The 20,412-nt window shown below is 41.2% G+C and overlaps 2 protein-coding genes across 7 annotated transcripts in view; both read right to left on the bottom strand.

Moving 5' to 3' along the window:
* The window catches only part of znf704 (zinc finger protein 704), a 64,994-nt gene extending 53,082 nt beyond the window's left edge, over nt 1–11,912 (bottom strand). The window contains exons 1-2 of one of the 2 annotated variants that reach the window (XM_026155794.2): nt 10,656–11,912; nt 2,655–2,842 (exon numbers count right to left, since the gene is read on the bottom strand). In XM_026155794.2, coding sequence (XP_026011579.2) covers nt 2,655–2,842; nt 10,656–10,916 — 449 coding nt within the window. In that variant the 5' untranslated portion in view covers nt 10,917–11,912. The remainder of the gene's footprint in view (nt 1–2,654; nt 2,843–10,655) is intronic. The other variant, XM_080296590.1, reaches the window with a different exon arrangement.
* Nucleotides 11,913–15,722: 3,810 nt separating this feature from the next.
* Nucleotides 15,723–20,412, bottom strand: part of pag1 (phosphoprotein membrane anchor with glycosphingolipid microdomains 1) — a 59,796-nt gene continuing 55,106 nt past the window's right edge. For all 5 annotated transcript variants that reach the window (XM_026155477.2, XM_026155475.2, XM_026155479.2 and 2 more), the window contains 2 exons: nt 16,776–16,835; nt 15,723–16,403 (listed from right to left, as the gene is read on the bottom strand). In XM_026155477.2, the coding sequence (XP_026011262.1) occupies nt 16,068–16,403; nt 16,776–16,835 (396 nt within the window). In that variant the 3' untranslated portion in view covers nt 15,723–16,067. The remainder of the gene's footprint in view (nt 16,404–16,775; nt 16,836–20,412) is intronic.

Below are 20,412 nucleotides of genomic sequence, written 5' to 3'. Positions count from 1 at the left end.
TAACTAACAAATCCCTAATAATGACAAAGTTGCTGATGTGCAAAAAGGCAGTAACACAAACAACCCCAGAAAAGACTTAAAAATACAAGATCTGATAAGGCCAGAGCATTTCAGCATGTTTGACTGTTTTTGCTTTTTTAGCAGCTTTTGGTTCAGATGCAGATGGAAATTGTCAAGCTAAAAAAAACAAAAAAAGTGAAGTGTAACCTTGACTTGTCAAATGAAGATAACACTTGCTATCATTTCACAAAAGTCTGTACACAGAATTGGTTTCAAGGACTTCTTCTTAAATGTTCGTATTAGTGTTTCAACAAGTGGCAGCCAGAGCTTCATTAGAACAAAGCAGGGAAAAAAACCAAAACATAATTACAGGGTTCTTTCCAAGTTTACTGTGAAAGATCTGCTGCCCTTCATTAGAGTGGATAGTGGGTTTAGGTACCATATCCTAACCTCTAACCATGAGATTGGAATTAGTGCGATCTATTCTGACAATCTGACACGACTAGTTTTTGTTATAGCACAGCCCCCGACTCCAGAAGCACATTGCAAAACGCCATCATGCCATGGCAATGTGCTAAAAGTAGCCATGGCAGCCATTGTTAGCTTTTCATTTCACACCCAAATACGCAAAGGTGTTCATAGTTTAAAACCAAATCTAACTTTAGTCATTGGTTGCTTCTATATACACACGTATTTAAGAAGTATTGCACACAGTGCTCATGTTTTTGGTGCCTTAGAGATGTCTGCACAGTCTAAATAAGATCACAGCATACATAATCCAGTTGGAATTCTGGCTGGAGAGCCAATTTGGATTTTCGGAGTGCTGTGTGTGCCCACACCAATAACTCTGAAGATGTGAAGCTCTCTGAAGGTCATGTCTTATTTCAGTCATTTTATGAGGATTTCTGAATGTGACTTATAAGACATCTCCCTGTGGCTACAATGTTTTTAGCTGGCCTCAGCGGGAGGAGGTGCAATCACTAGACAACATGAAGTTGGTCTAGTGATTGCACATAAACTTGAGCAGCAAGATAATCAATAAGACATCCAACCATAAACACATAAATATCAATATTTTTGCAATCCCCATCCAAAGGACAAGTATGAAATTCCAGTCTAATCTATGCGATAGACTTTTCTTCCTTCTTAATGGGCCATAAGGCAGCTTCTAATCAATGACTCATCAACAAATAACAGTTAAATTTAAGGCAATAGCTCAGGATGGAGTGATAAAGTTGCACAAATGGGAAACTTTTGCTGTACTTTTCAGCAAGTTGCCATCGATTGGACTCCAGCAGCAGAGTGAAGGCAGGTAATGAGGAGTGATGTCCAATAACAGCAAAGTGCTTTACAAGGTATTAGGGTTTCACATTTAATTGAGAAAGAGTGTTGTTCCTTTATTAGATAGAACTTCACTGTCGTGCACTGCTGCCCACCAATGGTTAACTGCTCTATTGTGGAAATGGCTTATGTGGGGAATTAGTCTGGTGGTCTAAAATAATATTTGTGTGCACGTGTGTGTGCACGTGTGTGTGCACGTGTGTGTGTGCAGTGTAAAGAGAACCACCGAATGAGTAAAGAAATAACTAATGCATCATAACATAATAATTATTTCCAGTTGTATAGGGTTATGTTCTGCATGTAGGATCAGTTTGGAATATGTGCCACAATGTTTATACCACATGAAAGCAACAACTGTACACGCGGGCTATAAGGGCAAAGTATTCTGCAAGGCCACGGTGTCTTTGCTGTGTAGCAGGAAAGACGCTCAACAGGGTAACTGTTGAGAAACCACCAGAGAGGCATGCCGTTTAAATAACAATACCCATAAATGCTTCTGCAAGTTAAAGAAACAGCATCCAAAAGCAACATTTTGCTGAAAACCTTTTAATATTCAGAACACGGATAGAATCCTAAATCAACAAAATGTCTGGATCGGTTTATAGAGGACCTATTATGCTCATTTCCGCCTCCATATTTTTACTCTTGGATTCTACTAAACTAGCTTTATGTGAGTCACGATTCATAATAATCCACATTTATCTTATAGTAGACACTGGTGTAGTTCACGCTATGTCAGGAAGCAGTTTTAGCTACCCTCTCCCTCCCTTGAAGTCAACTTTCTTGTCTCGATCACAAGGAGAAGGTTTGAAAAGCAGTTCTTTGAGGCATGTTCTCAGACAGCTGTCTGCCCGAGATGACATCATCCACATTAACAGTAGAAAAAAAACAAACAAACTGTTGAGTGTTTACATCAGTCTGAAGCCTGAACCTTTGGATTATATGGATTTGGATTACTTGCACATACACATCTATGCAACTATATATCTATCTATTTATAATAAACACACACACACACACAACACTGTATGTTGGAAGAGTGTAGCATGTGTGAGGCCATATAATAAAATATTTATGTAATGGAGTAAAGCAGACTCTTGCCAAATTATCTTGTAAACTATGTGCTGCAAAATTGGCTTCGAGGATCAAATAAAATACAGGATGTCAGCCCACATAAGGTCTGTCCTATTTGTGAGATGACATATCTATGTCATAAACTTTTCGTGAACTTTGCCTGTACCACTCTAGCCAAGCTGCCTGCAGGATAGGAATCAGACTGTCACTGCTAGAGAATTTCATATACACAGTCCTACCTAGCGTGGGGGACGTCAATGCTGGAGGAGACTACTTTGCGTTTCTGCTCCAGCAGGGACACCGATCGGGTGTCAGAGTCCCGGCTAACACGTTTTCCGTCCGTTGAACGCTGCTCCTCCGCTGGCTCTGGGCTCAGACAGCTGCCCTCCACCTTCTGGCCATCTGGAGCTCCGTTACTGGAGCTCTGCTGTAGAGAGGCGAAAAAAAGAAATAATTCAGTGCTTGTGCAGAAATACCACATAAATAAGTTGGAAGAAATGATGAAGTAGCAATCAGCTCCTTCAAATGGCCTCTTTTTTTATTTAACAAGGTCATAATGATAAATATCTTTTGCAATTCTGTTACTGGTGAAGAACACATCTACAGAATGAGTCCATTTCAATTTATTATTAAAGAGAGTAACCAAAAGTAAAAATAGACAGAAAATAAGGTCTGGGCATTGGCTGCCTCAAAACCTGGCAGCTAAAATTTGAATTTGAATGTTTACATTTCAAATGTGATAGAACACAGTCTAAATACGGTTTAAGAAAATTTCCACATTCTTGGGCCTAAAAAAAGTCTTTGCCAAAACACACTGGACAGAGTAAAAAATGAACAGTGGTCAGTCACAAAACCAGTCTATTATTCTTCCTGCAGACGTTTTGGAGGGATGAGGTTTTCCACAAAAGACTGCACTGTCATGAGCAAAAATATAATAAAACATTACATAATAGCACCACACTTGCTTTTAAAGTAATTTGTTTAAAAAAAAAAGAAAATTCATTTTTAAAAACAGCATCATCTGTACTTTCACAAACACCATCAGGTTTTAGTGGAAGAAATGTGAGCAATTTATTGATAAGGCCAGAGAGTGAAAGAAGGGTTTGCATGTATGTATGTATCACAGCCACCTTATTAGGAACATCTGCTTAACTCCTTGGTAACACAAATATCTAGTCAACCAATAACATTTCAGCAAGTTGATGCATTTAGCCATGCAGACATGCTGAAGTTCAAACTGACCATGAGAATGGCGAGGAAAGGTCATTTAAGTAACTTTGAATGGGGCATGGTTGTTGGTGCCCAAAAGGCTGGGTGAGGATTTCAGAAACTGCTGATCTACTGGGATTTTTCCCCACATAACCATCTCTATGGTTTACAAAGAAAGGTCTTAAAAAGAGACAACATCCAGAAAACTGCCAGACCGGTTCAAGCGGACAGGACGCTGGTTACAACCAGTGTGTGCAGACGATATGGTCAGAATTTGGCATAAACAACAGTAAAGTGTAAATCTGTCCTTACTAGGCCTTACTTGAAATTGATGGCCTTTCCGGCTTTTTAATGCTTAAAAAAAACAAATTATATATATTATTATCCTAAGTCTTTGGTCCCAGACATTCTTATACACAGAAAAAACCCTATCATTGTATTTTAAACAAATACATAGAGAGGAAGTATATTTCACTGGTTTCACTACATCATCACATTGGTTACTTATCTCCCATAGCCAAGCCTCAAACAGAGTGGCTTTGTCAGATATAAGAAGCAAGGGTTGGATCAGACTGAGAAACTTGGGGACACTGCACACTTATTCAGTAACTTCTCAAGAAATAAGAATATAGGTCAACCCTGCTGCATTGCATTGGTTTTACTTAGAGCTGGGCAATATAAGATTTTTTCATATCACGATATGTTTTTTTCGTTTCAGGCGATAACGATATCTATCACGATATAAGCCAAATAACTATATTTGTAAGATTTAAATGTGCCGTTGCTCACAAGTAAAATGTGAAATAATCAGCAGCTTGTTTTTATTTAAATATTTATTTCCCATAATAAGTTCAACAGGGTAGATGTACTTAAGGAACATGAGACTTTTTCAGATAAATAAAGGCAAATATTGCAAACTACACAAAAGGCAGCCGCTAAAGCGTTTAAGTTTCAAAATAGAACAAACAAAACAGACTAAATTGTCAATTCCACTTAGAAACAAAATATTAATTCTAAAAATAAATCTTAGTTTGTTTTACAGAAGAACAGACAAAACTGACTAACTTTTGTCAATATCAAATAAACTGAGAACTAAAAGGAAATTCTCAATCTCTCCTTGTTGTATAGCTGAGCTTTTCAAACAGTTTTAACAGGTACTTTAGTCTGACAAAAGCCGAATGACGAATTAGCGCTTCCAGTCAGAGATTGAGCATGCACCGCTTTATTGTATTTCCAGACTTGTTTTCGGCACAATTTACAGTGCGTGCTATTCTGTTTTTTGTCAGACTTGAAATAGCCAAAATACTTTCACACTAAGGAACTTCTATGGCTCTTCCGTTCGACAACCATCATCTGTTTTCTCTTCGGTAACCTTCGGTCACGCTCTCGGTTGATTTTTCTCTAGTCGGCGCACTCTTTTCCTCCATTACCCGGGCGGCACGGCGGCTGGCTGCTTCCCAAACAAATACACATGTGCGGCTTGGCACTTGTGCTGTACGTAACAAGTCACGTGATGTGACGCTGCGGCTGTGATTGGTTCGGCTCTGCGCTACTTAATTTGGATTGGCTGTTCTTTTATTTTTTTTTTTAAGAGGACAAGAGCGGTGAGGTCTATTGCAATAGTTTAATTTTTCTATCGAGAAAAAGTTATTTCGCAATACATATCGTTATCGTGCTATCGCCCAGCTCTAGTTTTACTGTAAGACTACAGATTTCATAACGTAAACATTGTGTTTTATTAAATAAGAATCAAACTGTCAACAGAGACTATAAAATGTTGACTAACATCATAGTTCACGGAAGCCAAGGAGCATTTTCACATAAATAGTCATCTTTTATGTACAGTCTATTGCCACAACCAAAGTAATGGTGTTTATTAATTAAATAAATCCTTAAAGGGTAATAAAAACAACTTTTTTTTTTGTTACGGCAAAATAAAGTCTCAGATAAACTGCCTGTTTTATCTCACAGACATACTGATTCATCTTGCTACGATTCGGGCAACATTGCAGAAGCAATAAAAAAGCAGAATGAAGTTCAAGGTAGACTGGGGTAACCAGCAACAATGGCTTTCTTTGTTTCAGGGCTTCAGCCATTAAGGTGACCTGCTCTGGCAAGATTGTCGGATCAAAAAACAAGCGCAAATGCACCCACCAACACAGACACACAAATACACACGCACCTCTGTTTGTAGCTAAAGCCACGGTGATCTTAGAAAAACACACTGAGAAAATGGCAAAACAAAAGCAGAGTGACACACACAGCTGCCCACACCGAGCGCTGAGGAGAATGGCATTCAGGCCAGTGTGTGTCTGTTCGTGTGTGTGAACTAGATCATTATCTTAAAGCAGTGCAACAGGATTAGTCTTTACTGTGGAAAAGTCAACACACACACACAGAATGCACACGCCTAACACACAACACCATTCATTTCGATTAATGAGACAGAAAAAAAACATGACGAATGGATATCAAATATCATTCATGATATAGTCTCGTCACAAAAAATGCCCAGTGCTGTGCAAAATACACAATGAAAACACAAACTTGAGCAAAACAACAAGATGGATTACACCGGCTGGGAGAAGATTAGGTGTTGTGTGTAAGATGAGTGTATTCCTCGGATAAAACCAACCGTAATTCCTTCCTTTCACCGGGCTTATGAATTATAGCGTTGCAGAGAGCCAGGAAATTGTGAATCATGCCAAATCGGTGGTGAAATGTGAGTTGCATATGTCAAAGCTGGTGTGTGTGTGTGTGTGTGTGTGTGTGTGTGTGTGTGTGTGTGTGTGTGTGTGTGTGTGTGTGCGTGCGTGCGTGAGTGCCTGTGCAGAGAACAAATACCCGGAGTGTCCCTCCTCTCCTCATCTATCATTCTCGTTCTGTGTCCCACTCAAAGAGACACAAATTAAAACTCGTAACCTACTTACAGCAGTTTGTGAAGCGTAAAGATTCTTCTACCTGTGCAGGTCAAAGGTCATAATAAAGAATTTCAGTGGAAACCACGTCTGTTAGCTCATGTGGGTCTTTGTTGCTGGGAGGAATTTCTATTATGACTATTAAAAATAGTTCTGATAAAGACAGTTAATGGCTTACTCATAATCTCAGTTTTTCCAATATGGCATTCCTGGACTGAACCACATCCTGACCACAAGTTTAAAAAAAAATGCAAACAAACATTGGCTTTTTTTAAAACACAATTTCATTCAAAAAAAGTGCAGCAATATATTTTTTGGATGTTTTAAATATTAAATTAAGGGGGAAAAGTGTATCATCCTCATACAAAAATATCCTGGCACATGGCAATAACATCACTTTTTTTTTTTTAATTAAAATTAACTTACAATATGAATACTTTGTCAAAATGACCCTTTGGCATGGTGCCTGGTGAGTCAATCTAATCAGGCTGGGCCAAATATCCTGAGCATAACATGTGCCAAACTGTGGGCTATAGCTGCCTGTAGGGTGTTATGTACAAATTGAAAAATCTACATTTTAATTACACAGCCCAAGGTGTCTAACTAATTTAAAAATAAAAGACAGATTTAAATGACTGTGTTTAGTTTGATTATTTTAGCTGGGCTCCAAATGATCTCAGCTGGATGCACTGTATACATTAAGGTTTAGTGAGTGGATGAAGTTATCACCTTTTTTATCCTTTTACTTATGATGTACTGGTTCCTTGACTTGAGAACATGTCGGTAACGCACAATAGCTTTAGCAGCTAAGGATGTTTGCTGGTGTCATCTTCTTTTATATTCAGAGTATTACTGACACACACAATAGACTGTGTATGAAAAATGAAAGTCGCTTCAAGGTCTGAAAAGGGAAGCCAATGCAGAAGAGTCTAACCAATACGGGATTTTTAAGACCAATTTCGACAGACATTTGGTGATTAAAAAAAATCGTATATTCTGATATTGCCAATATTTTTTTCTTTCAGACACACGAGACATACACAGATTTCTCTAATATTTGTAACGTGTATTTACTCGTGTACACTCTGACCGACTCCACTCAGGTCAGCTGGTTGTTGTGTAGGTAGCTTCCAAACCCGGTTTCGGAACAGAAAAATTGTGGAGTGCCCTCTGGTGGACAAACTATGCATCATCAACAATCATAACATCAGTGAAGGGCTCTTTCTCTGATTTCTTTTTCTTTTTTTTCCATCTGTCTTTATAAACGTCAATACCAACAGTTCAATAGATAACTAATAATGGCTGAAAATATCGGCCCACCGATAAATCGGTCGGGCTCCACTTAAGCCTGCATTCTTTTCAATGGCCAGCAGGCTGCAAATTTTTCAAACTCTATAACTGCCCCAATGTGTGATCTCATTAACAGTTTCTTAATGAGTTTATGAGCTCCATCACTACTTTTAAAATCATACTGAATACATTAGTGTCAAAAAAAGAGGCTAAAACCAACTCACTGTGTACCTGTCGATCACAAGTTGTAAACCAGTGAGTGTGTGGTGTCCCTGAGTCCACTTCTGATTGGTTACATCTTAATACCAAGATGATACTGGTAAAAATACTCAGCTCGAAGCTTCACAGCAGAACTTCACTAACCCGCCATTGCCATCTTAAATAGTCTATAAAATGGACACAGCTGGAGAGTCTTATCAGTATAACAAGTGGATGTAACACCTTGTAGACATAGTCCATAGTCTAGTATGGTCAATGTCAAACACTCAGAAGCAAATGATGGTAAATGAGCCTTTATGTACAAATTATTATTATCATTATTAGTAATACTTTTTTTGTAGATAGGTTACCACTTATATATATATATATATATATATATATATATATATATATATATATATATATATATATATATATATATATATATATATATATATATATATATATATATATATATATATATATATATATATATATATATATATATATATATATATATACACACTCATAACCTTCCTTCACCCTCAAAGGATTACTCATCCATTTCCACATGGGTGCCAGCATCCAGACTGACTGTAGTTCCTGCTGATGTTGCTCAGCGAACCAATAAGCTCAGCCAGCGACGGGCCCGCCTGAGATCACCGCCTTAGAACAAAGAGTCACAGCCTCTGTCAACAAGCTTGCTTCATTGACTCCCGCATCGGTGTGCAACAAACACAAACAACGACAGCTCCGGCCCAACAAGAAGTGAGTGAGATCTCTTTGTTAGCAGCTGGAGAAATCACCGTAACTTAGTTCTCACACAACATACATTTGCACAAAACAGCAAGTCAACAAGTGGCATCGCGCCCCCCCACTCCCGCCCCATGCAAAACAGGGACCATTCGTTCGCCATTCTGGGCACAGAGCCAAGCATCCAGATTCTTTGGAGCACGCCACCCGTTGCCAACCTGGGGGCGCCCACTTTGTCGGCTGTACAGCTGCTGCTGTTCAAACGGGGTGGCATGCTCTCACAAACAGCTCCTGTTCCAGGATTTAAAGCAGTCACATCTCACTCGTTAAAGATCCAAAACACACAACAGATGAAAATCACATTTATATTAGCGCCCTAATGCACACAAAAAGCAACACAGATGCACATGTGAATGCATACACACACAGACACACACGCACATACAGAGCATACCCCTCCTCCTCATTTTATGGCTTGTTTTCGACATCAGCGGGAATTGAGTCGTGCTGAAAGAGAATTGACCATTGTGCTGACAGGAATACGTTCTCACCCTCAGCTGCACTTCTCCAGCCTGCGCTGGGGACTGTAACAGAATTGTGCAACAGCTTTTGTGTTGATCACTGCATGCACAACTGCAAAACGGGAGACCTAAGTTCACACTGCATTTCCCATCACTCACAGATCTAACAAGTCCCCCCGAAGAGCGGGTTTATCTTTGGGAAGATCTGGCATCTGTTTGTAACGATTTAAATAACAGTTTACGAGATTTATGTGCATTTTCAGGCAGAAGAGTACAATTTACTGCTGCAGGAACTGTGACAGATCCACAAACTGTGGCTCAACATTTCAGCTTTGGTCATAGAAATAAGACTGAAGATTACAGCCTGCAAGTTTCTGCATCAACAACATGAAAACACACACACAAGAAATGCAATCAAAATCACAGCATCAAAAAAAGTTGTTATTCAGCCACAAGCATTCCTCAGTCACTCCCTCGCTATAAAAAGGATGAACACAATACCCCACACACACACACTTCCCCTATGTTAGAAACAGTGTGCTCATCCAAGAGCTGAATTGGCCTTTTCTTCCTCGCACAATCTTTATTTGGGGCCACGTGACAGAAAAGCATTCAAGTTGGATTGCAAGGCAATCAGATCATCGCTTGTTAGGCCTACATCAGGACTGCAGATTTGGACACCGTCACAACTTACTATCTTGACTCTAATGCAACAAGAAGTGCGCGTGATCTCTTTTATAATAGCTCTTAAAACAATAACACCCTTGAGCAGAATGAGTGCACACAGAGACGATCGATTTTAAACTGTGTAACATGCATTAATATATGAATGAGAGAAAAATAAACAACAACAACAAAAAAACCTAAATGTAATTAAGTCTTTAACCAAATGTGCAATTAAATGCCGGTTGCGCAGAATTATCTGTAAGAAATGTCACATTCACATACATATATGTATAAAATATAAGGCGGCGAGCATGCAAAAACCTCGGGCCGGTTATTTACATCAATCTAAAACGCTGCAGTCAGAGCGTGTTTGTTTGCCTCATCTTACCCACCCACTAGCCCACATAAACATTGCGCAGGCCCCATCAAGCCCTTTGTCCTATATATCTGATGTCGCCAAATGTCATGACAGTCCGTTATATGCTTCAATATGCAAACGACTCATTATAGCAATAACAGCATAATGCATTTTTTTAAATCCCAGCCGGTTAAATCTCTCGTCCGCGGCGGCGGGAACGGCGGCGGTGACACCGTTAAATCCGCTCCGTGCAGGAAGCGGTTAAACGCTGCAAAACACCGCACAACAACAACAGTGAAGCGTCGCCTGCCGGTCGGACCCACGTACCTTCAGGCTGGACTTGAGTGGTCCTTTGGCTGCGGTGTGGTTGAAGCCCGAGGCTATCTCCTCCTCGGAGAACTCCTTGAGGCTCCCGTCTTGCATGAGCACGGTGTAGACGCTTCGCCGGGCTCCCGCAGCCGACAAGTCTCTGTTTTCCTGCTTGACAGCCTGGACCACTCCTGTCACCGGGGCACCGTCCCCCGTCGGACTCGGCGCATAAACGCGGCTGCCGAGGACCGAGCGCTTCACCAGGCGCCTCGTGTGCATCTCTAAAAACTGTTTCACTGTATTCAAAGCCGGCGAGCCGGTAAAATTAAATCATTAAGCGTCGAATTATAGCCGGTAAACAGCGTCGTGAAAAACACAAAACTGCAGCGGGTAGACTACGCGCTCCAACAGCCCTGACAAAATGTTAGAAAGGGGCAACATACTCGGAGGAGGGGGAAACTCCAAACAGCGTCCGGAATGCACCGCGCACAAGCACCCCGTAAAAAAAGAAACAAGAAACCGACCAGCTCTGAATTAGTAGCCGACGACTACGATTCATTCGCCGCTAAACAACCTCTACATCCAACCGGCTACCAATCTTCCTCCGTTCGACCTGTTTGTTTTCCTCTCTGCTCCCTGCGAGCTGAAGGGGCGGCGGGAAAACGCGGACTAATCGCCGTAGTCGTGAGCCGAGGCGACACTTATACACGATTATGTAAAAATGGTGGCTAATACAGGGCAAACAGCTTGAGCATAGAGGCACGGGAGCCAGCACGTCGAATTTTTCCGCCCCACACGGCTCTGTACCCCGACACCTCGCCGTATGTGTTACAAAAGATTGAAATTTGACCGTTAACCGGCTCCGGTTCCAACTACTGCCGCATCCAGTCCGCCGTCACCTCAGACCGAGCGGGGACTCTACCGGCGGAATGCTGCCTGTAAACATGTGCGGTCCGGCGGCCACGGCGGTCTCTAATTGGTCGGCGCTGCACACGCCTCCACAAGCCCCCACCGCTCCCCTTCTCCTCCGAAAGAAGGTAATGCAACCGGGGAGGATGCTCCATTGAAAACAATGACGCAAGGAGAGATTGGAAGCGAGAAGGGAGGGGGTTATGGCAGAGGGAAGAAAGGAAAAAGGCGGGAATTTAGGCTGTGGAAGAGAGAAGATTTGGACCAGGCAGCAAAGCTTCATGCTTTAACCTACTTGTACAGCCTACTTTTCAGGTGCCGTGGGACCTCTGAATTACTATGATCTGGTTAAAAATAAATAAATAAAATGAGCTGAACTGGTCTGCGTTTTTGCTTATAAAAACAACAGGTTATTTCCCTTTTTTTAACATGCCAGTTTTGTTCTGGTAAAACTGGTTGTCGAACATAAGGTCCGGGGACCATAATCGCCCTGGCAAAGACTTTAACCGGTCCCACAGTTTTATAACAAATAAAGGAGGGTATAACTTTGGACTCTTAAATATATTTTCACAACTTTTACTGCTGTTTTGTTTTTTATAGATGGATAGATAGATACAATTGCATTGTTTTTTATCATTTTTCATCTTTATACCAGCACAGTGGATTTTACACCAAGTGCAAACTTTCACTTTGAATTCAAGGGGTTGCATTCATACAGTCATTTTCATACAGATGCTCAAAAGTAATTGGAGAGTTAACCAAAGGACGATGATGTGGCTACTGATAGAAGTAGCAGGATAAACAGCAGGATGTGAAGTGTACAGGGCTACACTCTCCGGATAATGTCTCAAAGCATGCTGCAAAAGCAACCCAAAAGTTTCTCAAATCAAAGAAATTGGATATTTTTCAATTGCCAGGTCAGTCACCTAATCCCAGCCCAATAGAGCATGCTTTTCAGTCCCTGAAGAAAAAACTGAAACCAGAGAGAACCCCACAAACAAGCAAAGAGGCAATACAAATAAAAAAATGTGCTGCTGTATACTAATGGACCTAATTGTACAGAACATCGTAGAGCAGGGATGTCAAACTCATTTTACATACTGGATCATATAAAGCCCATTGTCATCTTAATTGGGCCTGACCAGTGAAATTTGCTTTTTAGTCAGTGCAAAGAAGTTGATTAAAATGATTAAAATATAGTTAAAAGACCAAAATTTATGCTGTTCTTCACATTTTCCAAAGATGTCCAATAGGCCAGATTGGAGGCTTTGTTGGTCAATTCTGACCCCTGGGCCTTATTTTTGACAACCCTGCAATTGAGCCTGAAAAGGAGGGAAAGGAGTAGAAGAAGCAGAAAGACACAAAGAACCGAAAGGGGAGCAGAGGAGGACAGGAGGGAGACAACAACAGGTGTGAGGACCCTTCGATTAAACAGCATTATCCTTATAGGAAGAAGGAAAAAAAATACTTTACATACTTAGGGATGAATTTATATCATCATAAATACATTTTAATTTTCCAAGGATAGACAGCGCCCTCCATAACGTTTTAGAACTGTAAGAAAAAAGTCAGCAGGGTCTTATTAAACACTTGTGCCCAGGGGTCTCTAACTTGATGACCGGGGTAGTCCCCTTCCTTCAAATAATCTTAAAGCCGCCTCAGAGGGCTGTTAACTCTCATATAGCTGGCATCACGTACTAAATGAGACATTTAAAAGTGTGATTTCACAAGCTATCGCTCTCTGAGAACCAAAAAAGTCCCGGGATAAATCTCTCTCTTTTGAAAAGAAAGTTCAGTTTGATAAATCAAGTGTGCCAGCACGCTGATTCATCGTAATTATCACCCAGCGTGGCAGAGAAAATACACCAAAGAATGTTATCACAGAAACAAATGACCTAATTAATGTCAAACGTTAATGTTTTTGGAAACTCTTACCCAGCGTACAATCCTTCTACAAGACATCGCCCCAGAGAATTAAAAGACAAAATGGCACCATTTATTATACTTATATATTTAATAGAACAATTCATGTCATAAAATATTTACATGCACAGAATGGAAATTGGACAGAGTGGAGTGACAGATGTGGCTATAACCGCCAAACCAGGCTTTGCCCTTTAATCAAAGGCGGGTGTCACCATAGAGTTGTCTGATGGTCGTGAGCGGGAGGAGGGGGAGGAGAAGGGAGGGGGCGGGGGGCAAATCATCTCATTTAGTGAGGGTGCTTCTCCACTCCCCCCCAATCCCTATAAGGAAATATGTGTTTATCTGACCAACAGCTTGAGAGAATAATCTTTTGGTGCAAGTAAGCATCTTTTAGCGGTGTGTTTAAGTTTTGTCCTGATTAGATTTGGCACCAACACCCCCCCCCCAACTTTGGCAGATCTTCCTTCCTAGTGAAAAAGAAAACAACAAAACTGATAATTAAAGATGTTTTTCTCATAAAATACTGGGAGGTGGGTGTGTGGGGGGGGAGTGGCATTTAAAATCCTCTTTCACAGTAGCAACACTGGGAGATACAACAGCACTTCAAATGTATATAATTTATTAATCCGATAGCAGTCAGAGCAGGCCGTATGAAACCACGGGCGAGCTCCAGCATGTCTAATGAAACACAAACCCGATGCTGGAGATACTGTAACGCTGTAATATTCTGATGTGGGTGGAAACAGATGACACCGATTTTTCTGCTAAGAGGTTACATACTGTAGCAATGATAAAAATAATAATGATGACAAAAAAAAGATATTTACAGCACAAAGCAGAGGCAGTATTCATTTAAAAATAAACAGTAACGAGGCAATTTCTTTTTTGTGTTTAATAAAAGTACCACAGGTTTCTTAATATGCATGTACCAAAGGGAGCTGTACCATATGTCTGGCATTTCAATGGATATTCTCAGATATGAAACGCCATCAACTTTGAGTTAAAATAACATGAAAACATGGTTGAAGTTGTTGTTTTTTCTTAAAACAAGTCATACAATCAGTGCTTTTAATCTTATTTTAAAACTATATGACTCTGGACATTGTACAAATAAGTAAAAGCTCACATTAAATTTTCCAGCGAGTAACAGTTGATTAAAATACTCCTCTAACTACAAGCCTCGATTGGCACTGTCGTCAGTTCAAGCTACACAGAGACAGGCATGGTTTCCTGTATTTAAAAGAAAAAAAGAAGCGCTAGATGTTGAAAAGTGTGCAGCGATGTTAACTGCTTTCGATAATCTGTACTTGTGCTTTAATGCCGACAGAAGACTGTACCAAGAATAGACTCGAGGAAACATACGAAGTACAATAATACAAGCTCGTCGCGTCATTTCATCACAATATGTCATCTGAACTTGTTTGACCAAAGTGTGCAAAATGACAATATACACTGACACATTCATTTTTCTTTCTTTCTTTCATTTGTTTGTTGTTTTTTTAAAAACAATGAACTCTTTAAATGCTCTGGGGGGAACACGTACCTAACTGCCACAATCCTCGCAACTCATTTTCATTTAGTATCTCAGTAAAAACGCTAGAAATTTAATTTTTTTTTATAAATGCCTATTCGCTTTTTTCTCTCACAGACATACTTTAACATTTCACAATTACACAACAATAATCGTCTTCAAATAAATATGAAATTCACAAAAAAAACCCTTTGACATCGACTGTAGCTCTTCTAAAAGAACAACAACAAAAAAAAGCTTTAAAAACGTGTTGCGACACTTCCCTTCTTCCTTCACTCCTCGTTTTCCGTTTTTTTGGCTCGCCACAGATGACTAGCGTCAACCTGCGACACGCTAAGCCCACACACATGCGCCGTGTAGTCTGAGCAATGACACGTGTGCGCGGCAGGGAATTCATCAGCTGTGTTAAATGGTGAAAATCTACTGAATGCAACCTCTGTCTCTGCTAACCGTTTGGCAGCAAAACTGAGAGGGGTGGGAGAAACCTCATTTCTTGGGGAGAATGCACAGTGGAGGTGTTGCCGACCTGACAGGAAAAAAGCCTAAAAATACACCACCTGACACCTCAATAAAACATGACACTGAGTCACTCGGATGAAACTAGAAAGACTAGCAGCTGCAGAGAGAGCACACAAATAATATAACCTTCACGTGTGTAAGTGCATGAATTTCACCATCACTTTATGGCACTGAATTACTTTTTTCTTTTTCTTAGATAGTGTCGTTAGCTAACTATTAAAATGCTGCATGAGTGTTGCGATTGGATATTTATTTGGTAGTTTAACTATTGAATATTTTTCTTCCACAATCAAGTGTTGTTAAGGCCCACCAGTACCGATGACATTCACCATGACTGATGAACTAAAGGAGTCAAGTTTGGATATGATAAACCGTACCCAGGCTATAAGGAGGATGCTCGTGCACGGCTGGGTGGATGCTGCGGCGAGCTGTTTTCTGTTCACAAGTCATGCGCCCAAAGCATCCTTGATAGCAAGCTTAAAGCACTGCAGCGAAGTCTGTTAGATGCATCCAGGCGATACGAGGAGGGGAGCGGGGACGATGACTTAAAGGCGGGACATTTCTGGGCCCAGACCCAGCTCTCCGACGCTTTCATAGTCGGGCTCCGCCTTGCCCACGTCTGACCCCTCGGCTCGGTGCTCGTCCTCTGAGCTATTAGTCTTTGGGATGCGGATGGTTTCGTAGCCTGGGTCTGTGCTGTCGGCGGGGCCGGGCTCATCGGGTTGGCTGTAGATATCTCGAACGGTGGCGTAGAGGTCACCGGAGGAGGAGGCCGGGACCAGACCTTTAATCTCCGCTATGCTGCTGTAGTCGTGCTCTTTGTCCTCCTCGTTAACAGCGTCGTCACAGTTTGTTTTGTTGACTGTGGAGTACACCGCTGACTGAAAGGCACAGAGAGAGAGAGAGAAAGACAAAAATGACACAAACCGTTAACCACAATCGTGTTGTTTTTCTTCTTCTTCTTTAGTTGGGTTATTACTCATCTAATATCGCCAAAAAAGCTGCACGTCAAAAACGGCACAACAGTGGAGATAATAAGATTGTTAAAACACTGACGCATTCATACTCAAGGACCCCTGCTACGTCCCCCCCCCCCCAAGCACATTGTGTGATGTTATCTGACTATTTTTCCACTGTGTTCTATTTTTTTTTTCTCGGGTGCTCGGAGCATTTGCATTCGCACAGCAGAGGAGCTGCTGTCTCGGGACCGGAGACGTCAGTTTTGGGAATAAGGGAGTTTAACACACACTTACCTCATTGTCTGACAGAACGTGGTTGTCGAACTTCGGTGCAGGAGACGGAGGGGAGTGTAACTGGAGGAGAAAAGAACAAAAAAAACAAAAAGAACATTTAGATATGGGAGTCGGTGTATAAAAGGAAAAGAGTGAGGTTTTAAAAGCTTCCACGGTTGCTTAAATCACCCAACAGCGTCCGTTAAAAGAATCTGAAGGTATGTTACACATTTTCATTTTCAGGAATTTAGATGTAAAAAAACCCTCTTTTTAATATATATCAAAGCAAGGCAAACCCAATACAGCAAACAGAGCTGATCCAAACGCCTTTGAAGGAATTAAATGAAGACATAGTGGACTTCATATCGAGCTTTATTATTAAAACATGCTGGCAAACTATCGACAAGTTCTCAGAAACAGTACCCAGCAGAAACAGTACCCAGCAGAAAAGCACCATGAGTATGAAAGAACGCCTGGTAGCTGATCGATAGTGAAATTCTAAAGTGTTCCCAGCAGTGGGAGGAAAACACGCTCTGCATTTTCGCTTTAAACAGTCGAGCACGCGAAGCTACAGCTCGCAACAGGCACTCGTTCATTAAAAAAATTAATAAATAATGGAGTGAAAGTCGGTAGGCAGCGACGGAGAATGCGATGCTTTTGTGCAGTCTCTGTCCACTCCGTCTTATGATCAATGAGAGGGCCATTAATCAAAAAAGCACATCTGACAGCAGCACAAAACACCTCAGGAGCCTAATAAGAATCTCAATAACCCCGCCAGCACTGACTAAAGAGTTTATGTCTAGTGGAAAATAAGGGAAAATATTGTTAGGTTTTTTTAAATTCAGATGTAGTCCTTGGACAATCCAAGGTTAACGGTAACACACTTAAAAAGAAAAAGGGGAAATGTGCTCCCTGCTGAGGCACAGCACTCGATGCCTCACGCGAGCTACAACGTTAGGTACTGAATGAAAACCTGAGCCCATCCATCAAACTGTCCACCGCAGCTGTACAGCCGAGTATCTTCATGCAGACACATGTTTCTCCAGCGTTTTCTCCAAGCACTTAAATCAATATGATGACTTTATGGTTAATGCATGTTTGGAGACATGATTACTTTTATAGATCCAACATACACTCGTGATGCAGCTGACGCCTTTTACGTTTCACTTTAATTAGCCAACCAATTAGGCAGAATGCCCCCAGAGGAGTGTTTGCACGAAACAAGGACGTAGGTGACATGACCCAGACACCGCACCTCCAAGTTTGTTAATCTAATGTGAAGCTCGCCTCAAGTATTATTGCAAATTAGAGTGGAATTTTTCATTTAGTCGGACGCGCATCAAGCATCTAAACTGCAGATGGGTGTTAAAATTTGAGTCGTAAAAACTCAATTATGTCCGCGTGAAACATTTCTTTTATTAAACGAAGAACCGCGACAGGACGGGTGCTTGTTTTGTGTCGATACACATCAGGACATTATGTCTGACAGATTAATATTTTGCTGTGTTGCAGTAAGGTGGTATGCTTATGTCTGTGGGTATAAGGGAGGATTATGGGAGCTTGTTTATGTGCACGTAGGTGACACAGTGATATACGGGGCAACAGGTTTGACTGTAAGCTGATTATAGCTGTCTCAGAGGATGGGCGAGTCAGGTGTCAGTGTGTCCGTCACAGTGACGCGCATGTTAAGACACATATATATTATATGAGCATGAATAGACCAGTTCAGGGTGTTGGAGCTGCATGTAGTTGGTCAAGTACATACGGTTAGGTTTTGCCTCTGTGAACAGTTGAGATATAATTTGAAGGAAGACTTTCAGCTTCAATTTAAGGGGTTCAGCAAAAGAAATGCATTAAATGCAGGCCTTTTTATTTCTGCAGCCACCTGTAGTTGCAACTTGTTTGTGGGTCTTTCTGCCTTCAGTAACTTAGAAGCTGCTTTAGTGGGCAGGAAATCAGGTGACTGACTTCAAGAGTATCACATTTCTTTGAGAAACTTTTGGGTTGCTTTTTCACTTCACTTTGAATCATTATCCATTTTTGCAGTGACGCATGTTCCAATCAGTTTAGCAGCATTTGTCTGAATCTGATAAGGGAGTATAGCCCTGTACACTTCACAATTCATCCTGCTGCTTCTATCAGCGTTCACATCATCAATAAACACCAGTATCCCAGTTTTACATGCTCATACCATAACATTGTCTGCAGCATGTTTGTTCATCTCTATTTGGTCCTAAGAATTTTTTAGTGCGGGCAAAGTCTAAGCTGGACTTCATGTTCTTGAGTGTAACCAGTGGTTTGCACCTCTTTTAAGCTCTCTCTGTTTCTCCATACCTTGTAGACCAGGGGTGTCAAACACGATGCCCGGGGATTAGAATCATATTCCATTCCAGCCTACTGGATGTAAAGAAGGGAATAAATTTGGACGTTTAACTGCATTTTCAAAGTTTACAGCTTTATCTCGACTGATAAAGAGAACCCCCATGGCCATTCATGCTTACACCAAAGTAATTAGACCTCATTTTGACAGTTCCATTGAACAGCTATGCTAACACTTTGAGAAGAACCTTCACACAACACTGAAAATGCTTCAGTTGAGCCTTTGAAAATGGGGTACTATGTACAAAAATGGCTAAAATTCCTAAAAAGTTAATGCAATAATTTTGTGAGACCACTTCAATTAAAGCTGAAAGTCTGCACTTCAATCACATCTTGACTGTTTGATGTTCACCACCAACTGCGATGGCGTACAGCCGCAAACTTGTAAACTACATTAAGACTAATATATATTCTCTCCCATGCCACAAAAGCCATCAATAGTGATTCTCTTTAGCAACAGCTCAGCAGTGCTGACACGCCACATATCACAGTTCACCTGGACCGTGCCCCCCCAATGTATACCCCGGCAGCCCAGAGGCTGGGTCAAATTCATTTCCTGCACCTTGCATGAAAAGCCTGCAGGCGACACACAAGCAAATGATTGCAAACAAGTGTTAGTGCTGTTTATGGCAGTTCAATCACTGTTCAGTGCACACAATCACAGAAGCCGCGAAGAAAAGGTCACAAAGGCTGCGGACGTGTGTTTCAGTGTAGCTGCAGCAAATATTACAATAATAATAAGCAGGTGTGTGTGTGTATGGAAATTTACTGCATATAAGAAAAAAGTGCCACTGTGTGTGTGTGTGTGTGTGTGGGTGTGTGTGTGTGTGAGAGAGAGAGCAGCATTTACTGAGCTGCTACCTGGGGGGATTCCTTTCAGACATTTACATTCATGCACCTCTGAGATTGCCTGTGTGTGTGCGTAAGAGACAGAGACGGAGAGAGAGTTTCTATAGTCCATATCATCCATCATGAAGCCAGACTAACTGTCGTAGAGATGGTGGCCAGCTGGTGCTCACTAGGCGCGCGCATACTCACACACACTTGGTCAGACAAGACAAATCACAGACGACTCCTGGTCATACATGGGCGTAAACCACAGGGAGCCAAGAACATTCATGCTTAACCTTAAATACGCCCCAGGGTGTCTATGCGTAGCAGAATATATGTAAACACACACACATCATAAAACCTGCACATGTGTTTGGTGTGTGTGTTTAACTTGAGGGGATGGGGGAAACTAATATATATGCGGGTGGATGTTAAATTCTGTGTATTT

Source organism: Astatotilapia calliptera, chromosome 22 (genome assembly GCF_964374335.1).
Source record: "Astatotilapia calliptera chromosome 22, fAstCal68.1, whole genome shotgun sequence".
Classification (NCBI taxonomy): Eukaryota; Metazoa; Chordata; class Actinopteri; order Cichliformes; family Cichlidae; genus Astatotilapia; species Astatotilapia calliptera.
Note: the sequence above shows the minus strand (reverse complement) of the source record. Positions and strands in the feature narration are given on the sequence as shown.